At 36.0% G+C, this 26,929-nt stretch overlaps 1 protein-coding gene across 1 annotated transcript in view; it reads right to left on the reverse strand.

The window, feature by feature from the left end:
• Nucleotides 1-26,929, reverse strand: part of CCDC91 (coiled-coil domain containing 91) — a gene marked incomplete at its 3' end in the record, with an annotated part of 162,295 nt that overhangs the window by 14,694 nt on the left and 120,672 nt on the right. The window contains exon 12 of the mRNA XM_082310178.1: nucleotides 19,524-19,637. Within this exon, the coding sequence (XP_082166304.1) occupies nucleotides 19,524-19,637 (114 nt within the window). The remainder of the gene's footprint in view (nucleotides 1-19,523; nucleotides 19,638-26,929) is intronic.

Genomic DNA, 26,929 nt, shown 5'->3' on the forward strand with positions numbered 1-26,929 from the left:
TTAGTAACTCAAAGTTGAATTATTAAAATAGTTGATACAGAAACAGTAAATAGGATTAAACGTTTTTAAATGCGACTTTGTTGCATTACACAGAACTTTGCATTCCCCGAACATGACATTGAATTCAGCCAAAAATGATACCGCTTTATTGCTTTTCTTTTAAAATCAGAAGAAGGAGAAAAAATTAAAAGAAAAATACTCAAGGTGACACCACACTTAAAAAACTGGGAAACTGGTCTGTTAAAATGTGTTGGTGGTAACATTTAGGGTTTGGACTCTCATTAATGTGGCCCTAGGGAAAATATAAACACTCTTTCTGAAATTAAATCTTGAGTTTGCCCACCGCAGTCTTGTTTTCAGCTTTGGCTGCTGGCACTTCAGCCTGCAATTGAGGCCTTGCATCAAATGCCAAGCCAAACATTCAGGAACAAGAATGGTAATGACACCCTATTTTGTTCTAAGTCATATTAAAATATAGCAAGTATTAAAAAAAAAAAAAAAATCATTCGAGATTAATAACTTAAAAGAAACTGATTTTCATAACCTCTCCCACTTGAACTTGCCTTCAAATAATAAACCTTCAGAAGAAAGCTGTGTTTGATGCTTGAAATCAAGCACACTTGCAAAACAATAACACATATCAAAATTCTGATAATAACTGGCTAACACTGAAGGGGATAAGTTTTACCTACAGGAGTTCAAAAATAAATTCTCTGGTTTTGATGCATGATTTTGCACGTGACTTAACACAAATGGATCAGTAAATGAAAGTCACCAATCTGTAACACAAGTTTTTCAAGAAGGGTCCTTCCTATTCACAGTGATAAGATATACTAATATCATAACTTTGCTACTGAAACATTTCATACCAACATCTGTTTAAGTTCTCTTTTTCCCACCTTTTCCTAAACACACTGCAGTCAAGGTGAAGGTGTGCTGGTCCAGCTATTAGTTTTTTTCCTCTCTCTCTCTTCTTACAATCTAGCAGCAGCCTTCTGTAATCTCACAATATAGATGGATCGAGAGTACCAGATAAAATGTACGATATATCCTCTGTCCCAGGTAAGGAATTGGGATCTCTTGCCCAAGAAGGGAATGGTCAGCCCTGCCTATCCTACCCTCAGCTTCTGTAATGCCACATAACGCATATATACTACCTCCTATGTGGGAAAAATTGCAGTTTGGATCTATGTGGGATGTATGGAGCATCTTATGTAACCACTGCTCTAATACACTCCTCCCAGATGGGAATCTGGGTTGCAAATTAATCTGACTCAAAGAGTAGACTGTAAATGTGACTCAAAGCAGTGATTAAAGATAGCTTACCTGCCACTGGAGAAATGGAAAATTTGAAGAATGTGAACTTACTGATTTACCAAGGTGCCCCAGGACTTCTAACAGGACGCATTAGGAAATGTTCCACTGCTAATGCACAGTGATCACTTGAAGAATACGAGATTATGATATATTCTAGACTTCTACTCAATATACTGAGTGAATTCCAAGCTTTTTTTTTTTTTCGGTCTTTATTTTGAAAAGTAATCATTAAAATCAGCTCTGCAATATGAATGACAAAGTGTGACCAAGTAGGTGCCAATTCATGGCCTAGCCTACATCACTGTGTAGAAACCCCCCACTTTTATTTGTATCCTTAATACTGTTCTAAGCTACAGCTGAAAAGGGTTGGCAGCAAGCACTTTTTAACCATGCAAGCACATCAGCACTCTTCTGAGAACCATAAAGTCAACTATATATTTTAAAAACCTACGGATTATACGTGTACAGTTTAGTTACTGAATTAATTGCAGTAGTTTATGGTAACAGTTATTTTCTGTTCAATCCAAGACATTAGTAGGTATTTTAGAAGCCTTTCAAAGCACATCATTTCACATTCACACGTAGTACATTTCTGAAAGGCAAGTAAAGGCTTTCTTCTTTTACTTCCACTCATCATCATGCCAGTCAGTTGTATAAATATATGCTTTATTAGAAATAGTGAATAATTTTGCAAGTTTACTTAAGAGGAAAAAAAAAAGAAAAAAAAAAGACTAGATGAGTAGATGAGCACAGTTAAGAAGTTTAGGCAATATAAATAACGTAGAAGAATTAACTTCTAATCAAAATAAGATTATCACCCCAAGAAGTGAGCTCTTATAGTGTAATTACCATGGATTTAAAGCTACATTAGGATTCAAGTTTCAAGAGGATATTTTGCTGAGTTGCAATGGTTACTGCCAATACATGTCTCGCAAAAGTAGATACAACATGCATGTATAGAAGCACAGAGAAGAAAGCAAAAGTGCAGTCAATGAGAGAAGGTCAAGGAATTCTCAGCTAAATAAAGCTGAGAGATGTTACCTATATAATAAATGTCTAGAAGGCAACTTATGTAATATTTCCAGGAAAGACAAAATATAGATAAGCAATAGCTGAACTCTATGTCAATTCTTAGTTGGACAGAAAGCCAAAATGCCACAAAAATTGCTTTAATTGCAATGTGTCACAATTACGATAATCATAGAATCATAGAATCGTTAAGGTTGGAAAAGACCCTTAAGATCATCGAGTCCAACCGTCAACCTAGCACTGCCACGTCCATCACTATACCGTGTCCTTGAGCACCACATCTATCCGTTCTTTAAATACCTCTAGGGATGGGGACTCAACCACTTCCCTGGGCAGCCTGTTCCAGTGCTTGACCACCCTTTCGGTGAAGAAGTTTTTCCTAATATCCAACCTAAACCTCCCCTGGCGCAGCTTGAGGCCATTTCCTCTCATCCTATCACTTGTTACTAGAGAGAAGAGACCGACCCCCACCTCGCTACAACCTCCTTTCAGGTAGTTGTAGAGAGCAATAAGGTCTCCCCTCAGCCTCCTCTTCTCCAGGCTAAACAAACCCAGTTTCCTCAGCCGCTCCTCATAAGACTTGTGCTCTAGACCCTTCACCAGCCTCGTTGCCCTCCTCTGGACACGCTCCAGCACCTCAGTGTCCTTCTTGGAGTGAGGGGCCCAAAACGGAACACAGTACTCGAGGTGCGGCCTCACCAGTGCCGAGTACAGGGGCACTATCACCTCCCTGGTCCTGCTGGCCACACTATTCCTGATACAAGCCAGGATGCCATTGGCCTTCTTGGCCACCTGAGCACACTGCTGGCTCATGTTCAGGCGGCTGTCAACCAACACCCCCAGGTCCTTTTCCCAGGCAGCCCTCCAGCCACTCCTCCCCCAGCCTGTAGCGTTGCATGGGGTTGTTGTGACCCAAGTGCAGGACCCGGCACTGAGCCTTGTTGAACCTCATACAGTTGGCCCCAGCCCAACGATCCAGCCTGTCCAGGTCCCTCTGCAGGGCCTTCCTACCCTCCAGCAGATCGACACTTCCACCCAACTTGGTGTCATCTGCAAACTTACTGAGGGTGTACTCGATCCCCTCATCCAGATCGTCAATGAAGATGTTGAACAGGACCGGCCCCAGTACTGAGCCAGTAATAAGCTTGAAGACTGATGTATAGGTAAGATGAAAATGGTTCCAGCCTTGTGACATTTCCTCAGTGGCAGAAACAACAATTACACATATAGATTTTTCTAAAGAGATAATGTCACCTTCGAAAGTAGAAAATTAAAAAACATTAACAGAAATAGCGAGAAAAAAACATGGACTTTTATCTGTCTGATAAGAGGGGCCAATAAGCCATTGTTATTTTCTATTAAAGTGATGTTTGGAGGCATTTTCTGGTAATAATATTGTTTTCAAATGACTTTTTACAATCACAGCCAGTTTCAGTTAGCAGACAGACATCTTATTTCTCTTCTACTGTGATGATTTTCCCCATTAATTTGATCTAATTGTTAAGATAAAAAAGGTTATAAAGTACAAGGTCCTTATGAAGACTCTATGACCTATATGCTTACTAAGGCATTTTTGCCAGTGTTGTAAAAACTAAGATATTATTTCAACTGCAGCACTGAAATATGTAAAGGGAGAACTTCTAGTCTGATTTGTTTAAGAAAAACTTCATTGACCATTTTCTGTGATAATTTTGATGGATGAATAACAGAGCAACTATGTAGAAGTACACATATCTTCTCATATGGCCAGCTTTTAGCAGTGAATTACAGGCAGTTCCTCAGACAATTTGAATAACCTAAAGGAATTTGCTGCCTCTCCTCAGCAGGGTGGATAAATCTAATTAATGTGAATGTTTCCCCTGAACTTCAAGCATTCTCTTACAGTCTTTACCTTGAATAATTGAATGCAAGATATTAGTTTTCATCACAAAATCTTTTCTTAAAATATTAAAGAATGATGAACCTTGTAGACAGAGGCATCTTTCTCCATATCTTCCAAAGCTCTCTCTCTGAAAAAGTTTGAGATGTCTTGTCAAAAAATGTTGCCATCATCACTATCTCAAATTAATTTTTTTTTAACTGATGAATGTTATTTCAAAACACAGCTTAGCCCTTAGAAGATTCCCTAACAAACTCTGGACTGCGCCAGTATTAGTAAAATGTGGTGATAAGGAACACCCAACTCTTCCTCAGGAAGTATAAGCTGAGATAGGAGGTAAGCAAATCTGAAAATCTAATTTACAAATGAAGAATGAGTGGGCATTTATACTTAATGTCTCCAAAGATTATTTTGAGAATGATTTTTATGTAAGGTATCATTTTTTTAGTATCAGGAGAAACAGCAGTACTTCTTTTCAGTTTTAAGTCCTTTCATTACCTTTTTCCATTTCTATTATTTTACTTTACTAATAAAAGTGAATTAACATTGGTTAATTCTGAGGTCCTGAATCTAAAAGCTAAAAATGCAAAATCAGAATTGAAAATACTTGTAATAACTTGTTTCACAGTAAAAAGGAACCCCAAAGATATGCAAATTTTATATAATAAAGGTACAAAAAACATTCACTGCCTTCTTTCTTGGACAAGTTCACAATTGTTAGTTAAAAGCCAGATACAGTAACGCCAGCCCACAGAGTAAGTTACTTTTTGCAACAGAAGTCAAAGGCATAAACCTAAAAAAAGATCGTGTTTGACATAACCATGACAATACCCAGCCCTTCATATTTGACTTTAGAGACTTTATATGATCTCTAGCACATCACTACCCTTAATAGACCATGCTTTTCTGAACTGACTGATGATTCAGTATACCAACCAACATCACGTTTAAAAAAAGGCCTGATTTTGTTTTGTTAACTGAACATTTAACAAAGTTAAATGTTTCTGCTTCTGAAGCCAGAAACTGAAATCTCAACTGGAAATCTTGGTCTGTAACACTAAATACATAACTTTTCTGCATGGAATGCTTGTCCTCATCCATTTCTATGATTTTTATTGGTCTTAGCTAGCCTGTTTCCTTTACTGCTTTTGTAAAGAAATCCTCTTCCTTCTTGTTCACTCTCCTTTCTGCAGTTAGACAATTTTATTTATTGGGGAAATTCTGTGTGTTAAGCAGTAAAAATAAGACTTGTAGTTCCAGACGCAGTATTAATAGAATCACCTGTCTATAATAACCTTGCTCAAATTTTAGAACAGTTACATGATGTTGACAGTACACATGGAGAATCATTAATAAAAACATGTAATTGAACCTTGGGTTTAGATTTTTTGTTTTAATAGAATACTTCACTTTTGTTCTGAAAATATTAGATACTTCTCAATACTAGACTCCTCTAGAACTCCAGGTCTTTTAATTTTTCTCTGATCTACAAGCAACAAAACCAATTATCTGTGGTGCCAGCAAACAACAAGTATTGAACATGAACTACTTCTACACTCTCTTTTATAAGCATATGACTCAAATAATAGCCAGGTGATGGGAGTTGAGAACGCAGATAGCTTTGCAGAATATCCAGCCACCCATGTATTTCTGATTTGAAAGAATATGATAAAGATATTCTCTGTGAATGCTGCAAAGAAAATACTTCACATATTAGGAAAAAAAAATCTACACAGATAACAAAGGTTATAGCAATTGTAACATAGATCATCTTCCACACTCTATATTGGTAAAGCTACTTTCAAGATAGATTTTATAGGCTTTGTAGCTGATCTACAAAACCAAACGTAAAAAAAAAAAAAACAAACCTTCTAGAAGTGCATTCATGATAAATCAAATCCATATGACTATATGTAATTATGAAATGTAACACATGGAACTTCAAAAAAAGTGAAATGGGATTTTGTACCATAACCAAACCCAAATAACAGTGTACCAGATAGAACACTATTCAAAAGGCCAAAACAAAGGTCTAGTTGTTTTCTTCAGACAAAATAAACATACAAAATACACTCCACAAATCTAGTGCATTATTAAAAATGACCTTGATACACAAGAATGGCCATGGAGGAAATTAGGGGTGTTAATCTGACTTACTCATAGATATTTCCTGCCGTCTTGGGTATAACTTGATCACTATTTTTCTTCCCTTAAAAAGCATTGTGACTACAATTCAACTGTGCACAGAATGAAATGCACAATTCCCTCTCCAAATGGTAAATACTTGTTTCTTTCCAGAATAATCCCACTGAAACTTGGCAAATGTATGACTTGCAATTTAAGGTACAGCCCAAGATGAGCTGACCCTCTATAAATGTGCGTTATTAGGGTAAACGCCAGTATTTTCCAAATACTCCAAGTCTTTTTCAGAAAAGAGCAAAAATATTTCCAGTTCTTCTAGTTACATAGTAAATAGCTAAGCTGACTCTTCTAGCACATACCAAGCCCCCATAGAGGTAACCTCCCATGCATCCCGCTGGCTGGACAAATCCATACAGAAAGCACCTGGTCAGGGAAGCAGGAAATGGGCCTGGAATTCTAGTTTCCAAAAGTAATTGTATTATTACCAAACTAAAGGAATAATTTATCTATACAAAGCCAGAAGAGAAACTTGCCAGCTTTGTCTTCACTTTACAGTAAGACAGGTGTGGCTTATACCAGTCTGTCAGTGATTCCTAAATATAAATAAAATACTGTTGTTGAAATAGGTCATTAGTTTCCATAATATCGGAAAAAATGATCTATGAAATACTAAACCCCAAAAAATATCTCATTTGGATATTCACAGTTCTGAAGTGTGCACTTTTATTTTGGTAAATATTAGTCAGAGAAACACAATGTTTAGTTATGCTTTCTTTAAAGGTTACAAGGCACAGCTGCACAAATCATATGGGAGCACACAGTAGTACAGTGAATTTCATTACAATGGTTATATCTTTGCTCCCAGCTTCTGTCCCTTAAATCAGCATTTGCGACAAGTGTCTGTGTCTTTCAGAGAAACATGGGCTGCATAAAAACAAGTCTGTTATTCAAATGATTACTCAAGTCCTAGCATGTAAGCTTTCCCCTGTAGACCAAAATATGCCCTTTAAAGTCAATGAGAGCTGTGTACAATGTAGCAGACAAAATGTGACTGCTTAATATAGTTAGTTTTGTTGTCAAAAAACAAGGAGTACATTTTCCTGAAGGAAGACAAACGCCAATGTAAATGGGAAAAATTAACATTTCCTTGCTGGCTGGCTGTGTGGGTAGTAGTTCAGGAACTACAAATATGAGAAATGCTTACTCTATTTATCTCATGAGTAAAACTTTGTCATTTTGAAAATTTCTTCAAATAACCTATTCAGCACAAGATTTATTTGGTAGAAAACTTTCTCTGTTGTGGCTTACTTTTTCCTATGTATGCCAACTACAAGAATTCTTTTTTTCCTCTGCACAGCTAATGGTCACAAAAATGAAAAAGTACATAAATAATAAGCACAATATTTGAGCACTGCATTTTTGTCTGCTATAAACATGCAAACTATAACATATTGAATGAATATTTTTTGAAGCACTCAATAGCAATGAATAGGCCATAAATTACTCAACTATGAGATTTATAAACAACTTTCAATCTGTAGCAGTCACAATAACAATACTGGAATTGGACAACAGAATACTTTTGTAGACCTCCATTCCACAAAACTTCCTAACATTTGTGTGATTTTAAGAGTTAACAATGCCTAGTCTTTAACAAAAGGCAAATGACATTTGCAGATTATGTCTGAACACTGTCCAAGTTTGAAAAAAATATGAAACAGAGCAAAGAATTTCCTGACCTTTCTAACAACAAATAATTGGAAACAGATCTTAGTTTGAAGTACAGTAGTGACCCATTAACTGCTTTGATCATTAGAATTTTTATAAGACACCTGGAAATATTTTGTTTTTTACTTTTATTGACTTCAGCCTGACTCAGTTTCTGGACAGTTTACAAGGACAACGTTAACATGAAAAAAATCACATTTCTGTCTGAAAGTTTCATATCTACTTGTAAGCAACCCTAAGGTGACTAAAATGAAGTGCATTTGTAAAAACAACTCAAAACACTATGCTATTTCTCTCAGTTTGCCTACTTCTCACTTACTGAACATGAGTGAAGGAACAACAGGAGACTGGAAGGCGAATTGTCTTACTTTCCTCAGTTCAGCGTGAGTCAAGAGTGGCTAGCTGCTGCACAATGTATCAGTTAAACTCTTCCTTTCCTGGCTCTACATCTTCACTGATGAGGCAAGTATTTTGGAAGTTGTGAGACTTTACTTACTCTGAGGTGGCCACTGGTAGAGAGGCAGGCATACACAAAACAGGTAGGAAGCAAGTATGATGGTGATATTCTTGAACTTTCTCATGCAACAGGGACTGGTAGATATCAGGAGGAACTAAAACTCAGCCTGAACTCTCTGGGTGGCACTCCAGTCTGTATAGATGTCTTCTCTGATGAACAGACATATACTGGCTTAAGTCAGTGTTACACAGCAACTTGAAATTGGTAACACTTAAATGATCTGATGTCCTGAGTTAGGAGCCCAGGAGAGCAGATTCTTTGAGTGACTGCTCTCCAGGGGGAAGATACTGTTTGGGAGCATAAATATTCCTTGAGTCCATCTTCTGCTGTCATATAAAAGAATTTTACTGCTTTTATTTTTTTTTTTCCTTGTTCTTTCTAAGGAAAGCTCAATGCAGCACTGTATATTTTCCTGAGTAAGGCTGCCTTCCATGCAACCTTCGCATCTCAGAAAGGAACTGTACTTTTTCAGTTGTGGCACTAAGCTTATAATGAAAGTAATTTTGAAAATGATTCCTGAGAGGTATTTTTTACCCTAAAAAAATCCTCATTATCTTCAACAAAAAAATAAAAAAAGGTGTCACATATGACAGCTATATAGCTTGTGGGATCCACAGGATGGGTAGAATGAACAGGGAACCTAAGAGGGACAACTAGAGCAAGCTCTATTTGCTACTGCAGCTGCTGACCAAAAAAAGAAGACAGCGGTAAGGCTGACAACTTGGAATAATACCAAGTGCATTTATTCATCTAATCTTGCTATGGCTCTGTATCTTCCACTGAAAATACATAGGGTAAACAGAGAGTAAAATTATTGAATTCATAGGAAAACTTATGTTAATCCTCTCAAACACAGGTTCATATAGTTGGTCAGATATGTTATCTTCTATTTCAAAGTAAATCTCATTTACATTGCCTAACAAGATACATGTTTCATGAAAAAATGTACTCCAGGAAAATACAATGTCCAAAACAGGCTGTCAAACTGATAAGCTTTTGACATGGTTATTTGTTTTCATTCCTAAAAATGTTTACAGAAATGCTTTAAAGTAACATTTGACTCTCCTGGCCTGGATGATGTGCTGAAGGCATGCATATCACAAGTAGTTTTTACTTTTAAGTACCAGGTTTTAATTTCATAATTTCATTTAAAAAATAGTCTTACTGAAGTCCATGTATGTATTACTTCATGACATGAAAGCATAATGGAGTTATTAAGAGCTCGGTTCTTGGCTTCCTGAGACAATTAAAAGCAGAAATATTTGGAATTAGACCTTGAGTCATAATTTAATTTTTAGCATCCTACCACTTTCCACAAATCCTTCTTTTTTTTATTTTCTGGTAGACACAGAAGAGTTGATTGCAGATAGACCAAAATAAGAACTCAGATGAGAAATGTCCATATTTAGTATTGAGGCAACAGATACATGAGCCACAGATAGGTCCTACAAATATGGTAGCTGCTGCTACTACACTGCTCCCTTGAAGAAATGAAAAACAACCAAGTGCTTCCTTTTGTACTTCACCATGATGTAGCACAGAGTCAGTGGATTTGGCATTTCTTACAGACATCACCTTGTTTTTTTAATTAAAAAAAAAAAAAAAGGGATAAGAGTTGTGTAAATTTTCTTTACTCTCTATTCACTTGTTTTCATAACAAGAACATAAGAATAGGCTGTATGCAACATGTCAGACCAATGTGATCTAGCGCAGCATCTATCTTTACCAGAGGCAAACAGCAAGTACGTCAAAAAGAGTATAACAGGAGAAGCATGCCCCAACTCGGTTACTACCTTAGCCAGACCAAAATATGTTTGCATTTAACAGCTATTGATGGAATTTTCTTCCAATAAATTTGTCTAGTCTTTTTTTTTTTTTTTTTTTTTTTAAAGAATCATTCAGGCTTTTAGCATCTACAACATGTGGTGGCAAGGAGTTCCATATTATGGGAAGAAGTATATCTTCTTGCTTGTTTTGCAGGTGACATCTTCTAACTGTATTTACTAGACTACTTTATTATCCATAATGTTGTATTTTAAGTATTGTTAATTGCAGGATTTAATGAATTAATTGTATAATGTAGTGTTCGAATGCAAACACACATTTGCATGCAAACAAAATGAACTGTGTGATCAGAAGACTCTTTTGTATTGACCAAGCTAGAAGACAGCAGTTTTGAGGCTTCTAGTAAAATAAGATCATAGGAACCTCTTGGAACAGACATAATACAGCATGTAGCTTAAGAGACAAACACTTCTGAATGTCTGTATTTCTCCTTGGTTTTTGTAAAGAATACTTTTACAATATGATAGAACAACCACCATCAACGTGACAAAGGATAATGCAACCATGTCCACAAAGCAAGTAAAAAAACGTATAACTTTTACTTAAATGTTTCAACTGCACAAAAGATCAGATCAAATACAAAGTACGGGGTAAACCCAAGACATGCTCTTGTGTACTGCTTCTTCATGAAATATGCAGAAAACAAAACCATACGATGATACTTTTTTTTTAAACAAGAAATTCCAATAAAATTAAAACTAATGGAAAATATTAACTTGCATCTTTGCAAGTGCCAAATATCTGTTTCAGAGAAAACCCAGTTCAATTATTTGACACTACTGTAAATAATTATTTTAAAACACAAAATGAACAGTGCTGTAGACATTAAAAAAATCAGCCACAGGAATGGGAAAAAAAATTAAGCACAAAGAGAAAACAGTGCATAAATGTCTTGTACAAAATCTAGTATGAATAAGTAACCATAAAGAGAAAAAGAATCCAAGTAATTAGATTATTTAAAATGTCAAATGACCCCACAGTAAAAACCCCAAAACGGATAACTCCAAGAGTAAGAATTCCTGTAAAATAACTAGGAAAATTCAATTAAAGTTCTACATTCCAGGATAAAGCTGACATTTTTGAGGCACTTGTATTCACACTAAAATCAAATGGGTCTTTTACTGTTTATTTAAAGGGGTACTGTATAAAGCTCCTTATGCAAAAAGGGTCATAAAGCACTTCATTGGTGATTACAGAAAGAATTTTCAAACAATTCCATATGGAAAAATAATGAACAATTACACTAAGGCCACATTACAGAAGAGAACAAAACTTAGAAGGGCAAAATCCTCTCAATTTTGTGACCACATTTTAATTGCTCTAGATGGATGCAGAATAAACTAACACAAAACTATTACTACTGTTTTATTTTGCTTCCTAATATTTTTGCAGATATATACAATGGACAGAAATACCAACTATTAAGAAAGTAATAACTGCACTGCTAGGATTCAATGACCTTCTACTGAAGAAAGCAGTAAAGAAGCAGAAGTGAGAAGTGGTTGACCTTGTGACCAGACTAGGCTAGAAAACACATTAGGCAAAAAAAAGGCCCATGCTGCCAAGGATCATACTGGCCCCTACAGTATCTCCATCTGAATGGCCAATTTATGAACTGACTGATTCCTCATACAGCTTATGCCATAAATTGGAAAAAGATTACTCTACGTGCTTCAAAATGACACTTCTATGACCACTTAGGAAAGGAATTATATGTAACGGCAAAAGTCTTATAATGTTCCTATTCCAGAAAACCTAGTTATAAATAAAAGTGCTTTCAGAAGCCAATGTGCAAAATCAGAGAATCTGACACAGAATGAACAGAACCCCCCACAACCATCACTGTATGTTTTTTAAACAAACCCTGGAGTTGTAAAATATCATATTTTAGTCAATAATTACTAAATTGCTGGGGCAATTTTTGTGGTGTATGGCTAAGCTATGCATTCTTGCTTCAGTTCTCACTGATGAAAGACTAATGAGAGACTGTGACAGAAACTTTAAGTTCTCTTTTGAATCCCGTGAGATGCAGTAGGTTAGACTGTACTTTATACCTGTCAGAATAAAGACGATTTGAATTTGACCTTCAAATCAAATTTCGTGTTTCCAACTGTTCCTCCACTCCCCTACCAGATTTTAAGTTTACTAATCCTCATCAGGAATGTGTAGTAAAAAATAATAATAATAAAAAAAAAATTAGTAGACTTATACTGGCAATAGTTTTATCACAGATTTTTTTTTTACTGGACTTATTTGGTACTTTCTGATTTTGAGAAACAACTGAATTGGTCTTATTTTGTTTGTTTCTTTTAAATACACAATACTGCCAGAAAAATTAAGCCTGCTTGCATTTCAGTTGTCAGTCTTAAAATGTGATACACCCTCCTTAGAACTTAATACATTTAACAATAATTGTAACTTACCTGCAAAAAAAACCATAACTGGTCATTTCCTTGAACTCACCAAGTTTACATTTGTAGTTTAAGACTTGAATTGAAAGTAGCAATTCAAACATTAAGTATATAGCAGTGAATTGAGTGTGAGACCACTTCTAGATTTTCTTTGTCTGATACTGAAATAATTTTACAGTTCATGACATCTGAAGTGAACAGGAACAATTACAGTGCATAAAATAAAGTATGCAAACATATTTTTGCAGGATCAGGTCTACAAGGATATTTTCCACTGGATAGTCCATTTGGACAACAAGACCAAAAGGTAACAGGTAATTTACTTTTCTTTCATATTTATTGCAGGGGAATACAGCATGAGTTTTTTACCTAGCTACTGTACGGTAGACCTTTGGCTCATGAAAAGTTTAATGATACTAGTATATGCAATCAACAGGAAAGAAAAACAAAAATACACAGAGGCTAATAAAGTATAAATATTAATAATATACTGAATGCCCATCTTTTTCTTTATTCTACATGCAGTTATGGTATATAAAGCCTCACAGAAATTAGTAAAGGAATGTAGAGGCAGTTGGACTAGATGATCATTGTAGGTCCCTTCCAACTGAAATATTCTTACTCTACTCTACTCTACTCCATTCCATTCCATTCTTCATATGGAAATATTTACTTCCCACTATGTTTTACTGTTGGAATGCAGTTGGACCCATGCACCATTTCACTTGCTAGAAACACAAAATGTTGTATGACTGCCTAGCTAAAATACATTAAAAAAAAAAAAAAAAATCCCCACTTACTAGTTGTTGGCATTGAAGATCTCAACTATTTCATTTGAAAACACTGAATAGACCAAAATTCACTGAATTCAATCTTTTCAGACTTTTGGAATTATTTAGAAATTGTTTTTATTAAGTTGTTTTTCTTGCTTTCTAACTGTAAATTAGTTAAAAAAAAAAAAAATCACAGCCAGTCATATAAAATGTAACTATCTTTCGGGAATTGTCTTCATAGAAGGGCAGGCACTAAACTCAACTGTGTAAAAAGAAAAATCTGTAGTTCCACATTGTGAATACAAAGAAAAGGCCAAAACATGGCCTTTAGAAATGCCTTCATTACTTCAAAATTAGATTAAGAAGCAGGGCAGATTAATATACTCCAATACTGATTTTATTTTATTCAGATACTACTTTCCTGCTATTTTACAATTTATTTTCAAGCTTATTTCCTGTTCAGAAATTAAGCATTACTCCTGTAAATCAGCTGGCTTGGCTTCTCTCAGAGCAATGTATTCTGAAAATTCACCTTTACTATCTTATAACAATTCCTATCTTTCACTCTTCATGGACTGGTGCATCTTGCGCAGGCTCTACCTCGTTTTCTTCACATCTTGGATGTGAAAGGAGACAGAGCATAAGCAAATGACTAGGGCAAAGGTGTTGTCCAAACATTACACAGGAAGTTAACATACTTCTCTTGTTCTTCCACTCACATGTTTGGAATACTTTTAACATACCTCCAAAATTTCAGTCAATCTTGTAACTACATTGCACACAGGAGCAAACAACAAACATGAAAGTTCTTGCACTTTGGGACAAAACGATGTTTATATTCACATAATTCAGCACTAGCAAACTGAAGCAAAGAGTGTTCAGTGAATGGGCCAAAGCCCCACATGAAGTCCATACAAACTGGAGCAGGGATGGGCCTAGCCTGTCTTTATATTCCTAACAGAGCATCATGTACCCATTAATCAAGTCTTCAACCAAAAATATTACAAAACCAATACAGTTCTACAGGTCAGTGGTAGGGTACTGCTATTCCTCTGTCTCATAGTCCAGGGATCATAGTTTGGGAATCGCACTACTAGGCCATAGTTTACATGCCGTTAGACTCTACCTCTTGCCCTGATGTCCACGTAATAAATACAAATATGAATGTATACACACACATACACCTAAGAGCCTACATACAGACACGCAAATGTATGCTACCACATCAACATGATGTTTTAGCAAAACCAAACTGTTAACCCTTAAAAAAACCCAGAGCTGTTCCACCTAATAATGGGGAACCCCTTCACATACATTCAGCATAAAAACAAACACTAGAATTTTTAAAGAATTAATGCAAAAAGCTGGTAAATGTTTCCCAGTTCAATCAGTAACATAGGCATAGTGAGCCTCAATGGCTGGCCTATGTGATTTATTGTATCTTGGAGCACTTAATGTGCTGGGGCCTGTCACAGTATTGGCTGTTTTCAGAGCAGTCAGATGACCAAAGACCACAATGCAGGGCCAGAGGTTATAGGATTATGAACATCAGGCAACAAAAGACAATACTGACAAATGACCTAGTGAATCTTGAGCTTACATCAAAATGGATAGACTTTGGATACTCATGCACAACTGCTTCCTTACTCTTTACTCAACTCACTCTAACCAAACTGAAAGATTTTACTTCCCGCTACATCCATGTCTCATGGATATAGGTGGCACACAATACTGCACTGTATCCATGCACTGGATACGAACCAAGAATAACATTTATCTTTATGACAAAAGTAAAAGTAGTGCTTTGCCATTTAATTGTACTTCAGTGCCTATCTCCTTTTTAGCTGTGTGCTACGCTTCACCTCTCTCCCCTCATTTCCCACATCACTAGCAGGAAGGTAAAACATTGTTTTGCCTTCCTGATACTTATATGCAAACAAGGACATATCGATATTACAAGGTCAAATACACCTTCAGGCAATTAATAAAGACAATTTTCTGGACATAATGTGGATGTACCTTTGCTGGAGAAAGCAAGTCTGGCTAATAGTTGTAGCAAGTGTATTCAAATTTGACTCAGAAGAGTTCTTCAAGGTGTTATGAATGTTTATATAAACCTCTACAAGTTTGATAGCTATGGAAGACGTATTGAACAGATATGACAGTCTTATTCTATTTTAGTTTTGAAGCACGTTTCAGCATGGTGGTGGCTATGAAATAATCATGAAATAACAGAGAGTCAAGTTCCTGATTGAAATTTCCTTCACATCTTAGATATCCAGATTCTTACATCTTAAGATGTTACCTGTGGCAACATAAAAAACATTTTTCTAGTATAAAATTCTTCATTTAATATAGAACAGAGAAAATAAACCTAAGATTGCAGTACATAAATTGAACTGTTGCCAATATAGTGCTATATATCTTTAAAAACTTGGGATTATATTTGAAGTATGAAAAAGGCATAACCACAATGCATGGCCCATCTTTCATTTATTGCATGAAAATATATGTTGTCATCACAGTTTTATTTTTTCTGTTTTAGCTTGCAGTGTCCTTTAATCAAAGGTGAAGAATTGCCAACAAATTTTCCACTAGCTTTAGAGATTTTGTTTGGCTTGAATACAGAGCAAGTTAGGTTTCTTCTTGTCTTATGTTGGGCATTTTAGCATGATGGTATTGTTGCATTATTTTCCATTTCTTCTTCTTAATGTTAATCTTACCAACCTCTCATTTTTAGTATTTAAAAAAAGTGCATTGAAATTTGCTTGTTTGCGCATGAGAAAATACGAACAAAGAGACTATAAATCATCTTTCGTTTCACTGATACTGAATGTGACTCATTTATGGGTAACGATGTCAAACGTGTAAAACTGCTTAGTTTAACTCTGAGTTATTTACCTGTGAAAGTCTTTGAGATATGGTGGATCTATAAACACCCTAGGTATGGAAAAATTTTATGCATATGACATTAAATTATTTAGATAAGAATTTTATCAAAGGCAGGCCATTCAGTTTTCTCAGCTGTAAAGAATTCCCATTGAAAGATTACTGATCAGGAAAGAAAAGGGTTGAAAAGTGCTGTGTAAGGACAAAGGAACATCAATTACTTGCTTTTTGCTAAGTAACTTTTTACTAATTCAAATAATCTCATGCATATGTCCCATATACTAAGTGACTGTTAAACTGTACATAGGTTGCTGATCTGCTGGATTCGTGGTTGGTAAGTCTCTGAACACTTAAATTGTATAGTGTCTTGCCTCTCAAAAGTAACCGCTATTTTAGCACTAGCATAGCTAGTATATAACTGAAGTCAGTTTTGGAACTGCAACAGGAGATTTCTACAGTTTACTTTCATTGTATATATTATGTTGACACAAATGATTTCTAAAAATAATTATCAGATCAATCTATGTTTAAAAAGACTCATTCACAATCAATTCTTTCTAACTCAACATAAATATTTACTATTATATATAGTACAGTATAATGCTGGCCTACATTTATAATGTATTGCAAAATTTGTGGGATTGCCAGATCCAACTGTTATAAACTGTTACAGAAATTCTTCTAAGAATCCAAGTACAAATACAACTGTAAATGCTCATTAATATTTTAAAATATTTGTAGCAAATACATAACTGGCCAAATACGCAATTGGTTTTCTTAAATTGATATCACAGCTATTATACTTTTACTAAAAGAAAGCTTTAATGGAATAAATGACTAAGCAAGTTACAAGCTACTTTGAAAACCGGTATATACTGCATTTACCATGAGGGATGAAATGTACTTTGCACTATTACAAAATAAGCTGGATAAGAATCTGTTTATGAGTCTTTTCCTGAAGCACTTAACCACTGCTAACCAAGTACAAATGCTGTTGTGCCCATGTCCCAGGGTTGAAGGATTCTACAAACCTATTTTCAAAACAATAATGACATATATACAGTGTACACTACCTTTGCAAGTGTATAACTGGGACTTTCCCTGTCACTCAAAAGAAAAAAAAAACGTCACTGAATCTCAGCCAGGAAAGTAAGGCATTTTCCCTGAGTTCCTTCTAGGAATTCTTTCCATAAGCTGCTACTTCTTAGTATAGTCCATAAAGTATATTTATTACTCTGACAGGTGCATGGGCTTTGACCAAGGTCCATTTACTCTGCCTCTTATGTAATCATAAAGAAGCTATCAGGCCAAATGATTTGGAGTAAAAAACATCTTCCACTCTCAACTTAAATACAGACAGACTTTATAAATCCTATGCCAGAAAAAGCTAGCTGTCCTTACATAAGATTTTTTTTTTTTTTAATGAATGGAAATATGTGTCAATTGATCAATAAGGGAAAAAAGTTGACTGAAATACTTTGACATTCAAGAACTCTATGGAATGAATAGAAATGATGCTCCTACTAGATAAACCAAAGAGGATTTTGTTTCTTTGAGGATGATATTTTCATTGTTTCACTGATTAGTGAAAACTTCACAAAGACAGACTAACAGTAGTCAGACAATGGAATAATGGCAATGAGCTCCAACTGTGCGTACATGGAAGGAAAACACAAGAAAGTTTCCATTCCTGATGCAAATGGAAATTTAAGAGATTAAGGCCAGATGAGTTGCTATTGAAGTGCCGGCAGGAAATTACTGTCAATCAAAATGGTGTGATCTAGCTGTCAAGTGAGGAATCTGCATTAGATGGACTAGATGATCTGCACTAGTGGTCCTATTGACCAATTCATTTATGATACAAGTTATTTTAATAGTAGACCTATTTTCACTTTCCCCATACCTTATCCTTTGTAAATGACCAACTTCAGATATAAACAAGTGCAAACATTCTTATGGATTGTGTTTTCCCTGGATGCCTGTTTAAATGTCTTTGCCAATAAGACCCATACTGCCAAATGTAAACTCCTCCAGGCACAACATAATGGAAGAGAGCTCATCGAATACTAATCTTAACTAGTAGTAGAGTGAAACTTCTGAAGTTAAATCCTATTTCCCATAATATTATTCAGCCCATAAAAGCAAGGAATAGAAGAGGCCAAACACATTCTTTCTACTTCCTTCTCAGGACAACATTACCAGTTAGATTCAAGCTTAGTGATTTTGTTTATTGAGAATACTGAAATAACTGAATCTGATGTCAGGCTGCTACCACCATATGAAAGAGGGTTTTTTTTAATTATTTTTTTGTTTTTACTTTTATAAAGAGTCAAAGGGGAGAAGTGTGTTAATTTTTTCTCCTCCGACTGAAAGCGAATGAAACTGTCTTTTAAGTTACATTTTACTGTTTATACACAAGCATTAAACTGCAAGCATATAGCATTAACAGAATACTTGAAGCTAAGTTTCAGAACATTAAAACATTTCATCATAACAAGACCAGTGCACTGGCTAATCATGCTCAATAGAATACCAATATATTTTCATGCTGTCATATAATATGGGTTGAAAGGAAAACTTAATACCTTTGTGTGCATGCAAACTGCACAATAAAGTTCATTTGTGAACATAAAATAGCATCTGTTATTGATACTGAAATGCTTTCAAGGAACTGAACTCAGATCACAATTTGAATTTGACAGGCAGCATTTATGATCCATCTTTAAGTTAACGTAATAAGAAATACTGTAAATTTCAACCAACGCATTAATTTCCGATTTTCTGCTTTTTGGCTTGTGATGAACTTAAAATTCTATAAATACACATGAAGAAATATATCATAGTAACAAATTGTTTGAAAAAATGAGTGAGAAATACGAAGACATAACTCCTGATTCTGTTTTCTTGTGCATTTTAAGACAGGTTTCAGGATTAATAAACTTCACCAATTTCTCACTACATGAAGTGAAACCCATTAGCCACTGGTAACTCACCCTTTTCTGCTCTTTAATATATTCCATCAGTTCTGCTCTTGTCCTTTTCACTGCTTCTTCGATTGCCTTTTCACTTCGTTTTTGCTCCTCCATTAATGCTTCCTTGACAATTTCCTTTTAAAAAGGAAAAAATGTAAGTGTAAATATTAAAGCTATTTCACAAATGTAATACAGGTCATCCCTTGCTACTAAAATTTTATCATGACCACACTCCTTTGTCAATGATAGTTACCCTAAATGTATGCAGTATCTTTAAAAAAATTTATAAATTCAGTGCTTTGATCACTAAAGGGCCTAAAGAAGAGAGAAATAATCACTTTAAAGCTGTCTTAATAGATATATAATGTTCCCTGAGAGAAGAAGAAAAGGAAGCAATACAGAAGCAGGGATGTACTATAGAATCATAGAATCATAGAATCGTCAAGGTTGGAAAAGACCCTTAAGATCATCAAGTCCAACCGTTAACTTAACACTGCCAAGTCCATCTATACCATGTCCTCGAGCACCGCATCTATCCGTTCTTTAAATACCTCCAGGGATGGAGACTCAACCACTTCCCTGGGCAGCCTGTTCCTATGCTTGACCACCCTTTCGGTGAAGAAGTTTTCCCTAATGTCTAACCTAAACCTCCCCTAGTGCAGCTTGAGGCCGTTTCCTCTCGTCCTATCACTCGTTACTAGGGAGAAGAGACTAGTTGCTATTAATAAAATAGAACAGAATAGAATAGTTCCAGTTGGAAGGAACCTACAATGATCATCTGGTCCAACTGCCTGACCACTTCAGGGTTGACCAAAAGTTAAAGCAAATTATTACGGGCATTGTCCAAATGCCTCTTTAAACACTGATAGGCTTGGGGCTTCGACCACCTCTCTAGGAAGCCTGTTCCAGTGTCTGACCACCCTCTCAGTAAAGAAATGTTTCCTAATGTCAAGTCTGAACCTCCTCTGATGCAGCTTTGAGCCATTCCCATGCGTCCTGGCACTGGATCCCAGGGAGAAGAGATCAGCACCTTCCTCTCCACTTCCCCTCCTCAGGAAGCTGTAGAGAGCAATGAGGTCACCCCTCAGCCTCCTTTTCTCTATATTGCATGGCTCTTCAAAACTTACATAAGGGCTGTTCTAACCACAATAACCAGAGTCCAAATGACAATAAATTTGTTTCCAAACCTTGGGAAATGCCAGGGTCATTCTGTACACAGCAGTAAAAAGCAACAACGGACACCCACCCACCCCCCAAATTAGCATTACCCTCTATCAAATCTGGTTCAGTACTAGAAATGCATCACAGCAGAGAAAGCCAGGAACCACTTCTTAAAACACCTCTATCACCTCCGGGACAACTTATCTGTTTAAGTTATCAGCTCAGGAAACAACTTCTGGACCAAAGCCACTGTCCTAAAACTTTAGTCCCAGCATCCCAAAGCCACTCATGAAATAAGTAATAACATTATTTAGCCAAGTGTTTTGTTTCCAAAATTCAGGAAAATTAAGTGATAAACATAAGATTCCTGAAAAATGTAACATTTTCAGAAAACTACAAAACATCCAGTAAAAATAACCACACAACGTTAAAGGATTTGGAGGGGAGACTGAGAGGGATACCAAGAGTGTCTCAGAAATCAGGTAGTGGCCTTTGCAACTCCTATGCTTTTGTGCTAGATATTCAAAAGTGGAAGTATCAGAAACACTAGTGGTCTGCCTGCAGAATGAAGCAGGGATTTGTGACACATGCTTCTATTAACAGTATCACCAGGCTTTCTTAGTGCATTCACATTTAGCATAAACAGTAAGCTGTAATCAGAATTTCATAGGATGAAATTTATTATTCTTTTCAAAGAATAAAAACATAGCATATTTCTGTTATTTATAGCTATTTAGAAACATTATTTCTTCAGAAAAAAAGCCAGTTTGGTTTTTGGTTTGGTTTGTTTTTTTTTTTTGGCAAGAAGCTCCACAGACCTTCAAAAATACATGCGTGAAAATTGGAGGAAAAAACCTCATAACTGTTGCAATACTCATAGGAATTGTAAATGATGCTGTTACATTATTTTTTTCTATGGGCCAAAATTCACCTCCCCTATTACTGCACCACAGCCATGCACCACAGAGAGAGCTGAACTGACGATCCAGTGCATAAAAAAAAAAAATAGGTGAGCAAAACAGATAGCCATTGAGGCCATGTTGCAGTTGCTCTGAGGGAGGGTTTGGAGGGCAGCATATGGAGAAAAAGAATCTCAGTTTCCCTCTATGAGCAGACTTTCACAGAACTCAAAGAAATGCAGCCATTGAAAAAATGGAAATTAAAAGAAATAGAAATAATGGAAAAAACAATGGTTCACAAAAGGAACACACAGGACTTCTAGTATATTTGAGCTGCGGCCTCACCAGTGCCGAGTACAGGGGGACGATCACTTCCCTAGTCCTGCTGGCCACACTATTTCTGATACAAGCCAGAATCCTATTGGCCTTCTTGGCCACCTGGGCACACTGCTGTTATTAACTAAATATTGAAGTATTATTGCCATTATTGATGTTATTAACTAAATATTAAATCAGAATAATGCCTACTAAGCAACACAGTTTGTACACAGAAAGTAAAACTAAAAACCATTTTTCACCACTTCAGTAAGAAAAAAGATAAAAATCAAGGATAGCTTAATTTATTTTTTTTGATTTAATTATTCACAAGCTTTCAGGCTCTGGTCAAAATGACTGAGTCCACCTTGTACATACACTGTGAGGCTTAGAAGAAATCAATTACTTTGCTGCAGTACTTAAAGCATTTGATTTAAAGTATTCAGTTAAAGCACCATACTTATTTATATGGGAATAATGACTAACATAAGGAGAAATACATAACTTTACAAATGTTTGTGAGATAGAATGACAACCATTTTATTGCGTTGTTTACTGGTTTAAGAAACATTTGTCAATCTACAGTGAGAACTGCTTTAAATACAGAATCTCAGAATGCCAACTTATGCATCCTTGGTGCTTCACAATTCTGTCTTCTTTGCAGAAAGTATTTTTGCAGGAACTCAATGGTTTTGAATGGATTCACTCTGGAAAACAGGTGGAATTCTATGCTTTTGGAAGCAGAAGATATTTATGAAGTTACATAATTCATCTGTATGTATAAGAGTGGCATTTTACCATATGCTATTAGTGTACAAAATGAAGAATACCACCACTGTATTGAACCAAACCCCATTTTTTTAAAGACTCTTCAGTGGAAGTGTTTCAACTGAAAAATATAGTTTTACTTCTTACCTTTAGCTATCTACTCCTTTTCAGTCAAAACTGAATAGTTTCTGCAAAACTATACTTTTGCTATCTTTATAACAGAAGAAGTCTAAAATCCAAAATTTGAAATGCACAACTAGGTAGTCTCCACTGTTCTGGAATACAGCAAATATGAAAACCATAGTTGTGAAAAGTGATTATAATTTTTTTCTATTTTAATTCAGTTTACCAAAGAAAAATCCTGAGACAACGGTGTCTCTCACTACAGAACTCTGGCAAGACTAACAGAAAAAGTAGCAGAAATTTACATATTATAGAAAAATGCTGCTCTTGTACATATATTCTCATGCCAGCTTAATTTGTCAAAAGGTCCCAAAATACTATCTTGTATTAGAATGGAAAAAAATCCCATCATTTATCCCATTAAACTCTTAAAAACAAAGTACAAAACTGATAAGGTGCTATATCTTACTATGTAGAACATTTTACATCAATAAAATACTTACAATCAATTAAAGGACATTAACTTTCCTTGATGTCATGCTACTTGAAACACTATCTGAACAAAGGTCCAAATAAAAATACAACTACATTCTACAAGTCTATTAAAAAATGCAAGAAAACAGAAACCACTAGCAATACTTTTATGGAAGTATATTTTATTACACCAAGATTAAACCAGAAAAAATAAAAGTGGAAAGGATTCTTTTCCATTTACAATGGCAAGTTCCCAAAATTAAGACCAGTATTAATTCTCTGAAGAATATACAGTTACGGATAACAGTGAAAGCAAAGTTGTATAACATCCTGTTGAGGCAATAAGCAAAACACACCATAACTATGCTAGTTTTTACTCTTTGTTATCAATACTTATTTCAAGAGCAACAAGTTGATAAAAAAATGTTATTTTCTAGCATAGTATATCCTTATTTGTTTTATCATAAGGAACAAAAGATTACTGATTACTTCTATACTATTAAATAAAGAAGTTGCCTTAACTTTTTACTTTCCTTTTTTTCCCTTTGTCGCATTCATAATACTTATAAAGAGTTTTATAGTAAGGAGATCCAAGGGTCCTCTTAGCTTCCACAGAAATTCCAAAAAAATGGAAGATTTAAGAATTCAGCCAAGTCTCTCATTGTTTTTCAGTGTCTCACTCTACACCATAAATGTTAGTTTTTCTATATATTCCCAGCATCCAGCAGTTCAGAAAAATTTGAATAATCCCGAACCAGTGGATATTCCAAAATCCCAGTATTAGAAAAAGCAAATACCTCTTCCAAAAGGTACCAGGAATAGCTAGTATGTTGAACAGCTGTTCCCAGTTCTTTAACCCCTGTGTTTAATTTTGCCTTACATAGATTTTCTAATTACACAGTGGATGACTAAAAATTTGAGTGAGAACAATTGCCATACCACATACTAAGTTTAATTTTAAGAGAAAATAGTAAATAGAGCTTTACTTTAGCAAAGCCTTTGACACTGTTACCCACAGCATTCTCCTGCAGAAACTGGCTGCTCATGGCTTGGATGGGCGTACTCTTCGCTGGGTAAAAAAATTGGCTCGATGGTTGGGCCCAAAGAGCTGTGGTGAATGGAGTTAAATCCAGTTGGCAGCAGGTCACAAGTGGTTTTCTCCAGGGCTCAGTATTGGGGCCGGTCCTGTTTAATATCTTTATCAATGATCTGGGGATTGAGTGCACCCTCAGTAAGTCTGCAGATGACACTAAGTTGGCCAGGAGTCTTGATCTGCTTGAGGGTAGAAAAGCCCTACAGAGGGACCTGGACAGGCTGGATCGATGGGCTGAGGCCAACTGTATGAGGTTCAACAAGGCTCAGTGCCAGGTCCTGCACTTGGGTCACAACAACCCCAGGCAACGCTACAGGCTTGGGGAAGAGTGGCTGGAGAGCTGCCTGGCAGAAAAAGACCTGGGGGTGTTGGTTGACAGCCGCCTGAACATGAGCCAGCAGTGTGCCCAGGTGGCCAAGAAGGCCAATGGCATCCTGGCTTGTATCAGGAATAGTGTGGCCAGCAGGACTAGGGAAGTGATCATCCCCCTGTACTCGGCACTGGTGAGGCCACACCTCGAGTACTGTGTTCAGTTTTGGGCCCCTCACTACAAGAGGTGCTGGAGCGTGTCCAAAGAAGGGCAACAAAGCCGGTGAAGGGTCTAGAGCACAAGTCCTGTGAGGAGCAGCTGAAGGAACTGGGTTTGTTTAGCCTGGACAAGAGGAGGCTGAGGGGAGACCTTATCACTCTCTACAACTACCTGAAAGGAGGCTGTAGGCAGGTGGGGGTCGGTCTCTTCTCCCAAGTAACAAGTGATAGGACAAGAGGAAATGGCCTCAAGCTGCGCCAGGGGAAGTTTAGGTTGGATATTAGGAAAAATTTCTTCACCAAAAGGGTTGTCAAGCACTGGAAAAGGCTGTCCAGGGAAGTAGTTGAGTCCCCGTCCCTGAAGGTATTTAAAAGATGTGTAGACATGGTGCTTAGGGACATGGTTTAGTGGTGGCCTTGGCAGTGCTAGGTTAACGGTTGGACTCAATCTTAAGGGTCTTTTCCAACCTAAATGATTCTATGATTCATCTACCACACTCTAGTTAACCAAAAGTACTAATACATCTTCCAAATATATAAACATTTATTACTTCATAATACAAAATTAATATAGGGTACATAATGAAACTGAAACTGAAATCTCACTATTTCAGATACATATTAACGACACTTATCATCTGAAAATTATCTCAACAGTCACAGTCTGCCATGACAATGGTAATTCAACAGACATATAATGTAGGCATCAGACTGGACAATCTCATATGATTGTAGACAAATACTTTAGTGGGCTTCATCCCAACATTTGTATTTACCAGACTCCTGGTAATACTCCAGAACACTTCTTATTTTTGGCGATTAAACTTCACCAACCATACTCTCGGATGAATCATATGGTTCCATTTCTCTGTGATTTGAATGTCTGTTTCTCAACTGAGTTGAAACATTATCCTGCTCCCTAAATTCAGGAGAAATGAAACAGGACAAGAAAACACACAGCTTTCTTCCCAGGCTTATGTCTTAAAAAAGCAGACATTACAACCACTAACAACACTACTGAACTGGCTGATTTAGTTTGCACTGTCCCTTACTTGCAGCTTACAATGAGCAAACATAGACCTGTGTGTAACAATACAGACCACTCAAGACTCTCAAAAGATGGCTTTGCTGTGGTATCAATGAACTGGGAAGAAAACTCTTTTATCCTTTCCACCCAGTTTTCAGAAGGCTTCAAAGAGCAAACATCATACAACAGCCAGTCCCCTAGCCAACTCAGTCACGTATTTTTGCCTTGTCCTTTGAATTAATCACTGATATTATTTTTTCCTTCTGTGAAAAGAATCTTTACTCCTTCTTCTATATGACTTTTCACAAAGTGCTCTCTTTTAAGTTCTCAGAGTCACCTTCTGTCTTCGCTGTATTTCTGTCAGTCATTACACTAAATTATCAACTGATACGAAGATAATTGAAATTGTGATATTACCTATTACTACTGTTTAACAGTCTTAGCTGCACATACATCCTGCCAGTGTATGTGCTTACTTCTCCTTCATCTCTTTCATTGCTCTTTCCTGTTATGCTATATCTACCTTTAGATTTTATCCTAATTTAGATTTTCGTTGCAAAGGTAAAAATCGGCCCTTATTTCATCTTTAGCTACGAAGGGTACAGCATTATTTGAGGCTCTTAGTGTTACTTTCATAGATTCAAGAAAATGTGAAAGCCCAGTTTCCCATAAGAAGCTGAGGAAGAGCACTCCACAAATAATTGTACTTGAGGTGCAACTCTTGTTTTGTTGGAGTACTACATTATAGTCACAAAGTTAGCTTCTTTACATGACTTTATATTCATGTGCTTGACACCAGTTAGAAGATCATAATACCTAATAAAAAATAAAGTTATTCAAGTACTCAATTTACAAATCATATTCAACCATCTTTTAGGAATCACAGTCACATAATCACAATATATATATCTGCAGGAAGACAGAAAGAAAAAACAGTGTACTGTATATACCAAGGAACTCCAGTCAGTATTTAAAAAAAAAAAAAAAAAAAGGGCCATATGATGGTTTGCAATTTTATAGGAAAATTCTTTTGTTTCCA

Source organism: Platalea leucorodia, assembly GCF_965183815.1.
Source record: "Platalea leucorodia genome assembly, chromosome: 4".
Taxonomy (NCBI): Eukaryota; Metazoa; Chordata; class Aves; order Pelecaniformes; family Threskiornithidae; genus Platalea; species Platalea leucorodia.